Here is a 567-nt window from a genome sequence, read left to right as displayed (position 1 = left end):
AGAGTATTAGAAATCATGTTCACGTTTTTCAAATCGCGATCAAAATGTAGAAACAAGCCATACATTTATACCACTCTTTATAAGAATCCAAACGCCCTAATAGATCCTAACTTTATTTGGAAAAATGGTATACAGCTACCGGGATACATTCCGAGAATTACTGACCAAAAGCTTTGCCACACAGTAAGTTAAATACTCGTATTACAGCAAATTTTTGTGATTTACTAAATTTATTTGTATTTTTAGCCTAACATGAAATAACTGCATTTATGCTCGTACATATACATTTACACACCAGAAATATTCATCGTGTGCACACTGTTAAATGAAGTGCACACAAACTTGTTTACAAACTGGAATAAGTTAGAGGGAGTGAGGAGAGAATAATTCTAAGAAATCAGGTAAGGCTCTTTGTTAGAGAAAAAGAATTATTTTCTTTTGGACGAAAGATCTTGCTGTAAAACTTACAATTCTATTTGCTCAGCTAATTCACACACCGGTTTATTACATTTTATGAATGTGATTTAACTTATTTTTACTGAACATACCATCACGAGTTTTCACAAA

At 32.1% G+C, this 567-nt stretch overlaps 1 protein-coding gene across 1 annotated transcript in view; it reads left to right on the top strand.

Moving 5' to 3' along the window:
- Positions 1-567, top strand: part of LOC106881612 (ras-related protein Rab-32) — a 73,552-nt gene continuing 72,985 nt past the window's right edge. Inside the window, exon 1 of the mRNA XM_089358693.1 lies at positions 1-183. Within this exon, the coding sequence (XP_089214819.1) occupies positions 16-183 (168 nt within the window). The 5' untranslated portion in view covers positions 1-15. The remainder of the gene's footprint in view (positions 184-567) is intronic.

This window comes from Octopus bimaculoides, chromosome 10 (genome assembly GCF_046866305.1).
Source record: "Octopus bimaculoides isolate indiv1 chromosome 10, ASM4686630v1, whole genome shotgun sequence".
Taxonomy (NCBI): domain Eukaryota; kingdom Metazoa; phylum Mollusca; class Cephalopoda; order Octopoda; family Octopodidae; genus Octopus; species Octopus bimaculoides.
Note: the sequence above shows the minus strand (reverse complement) of the source record. Positions and strands in the feature narration are given on the sequence as shown.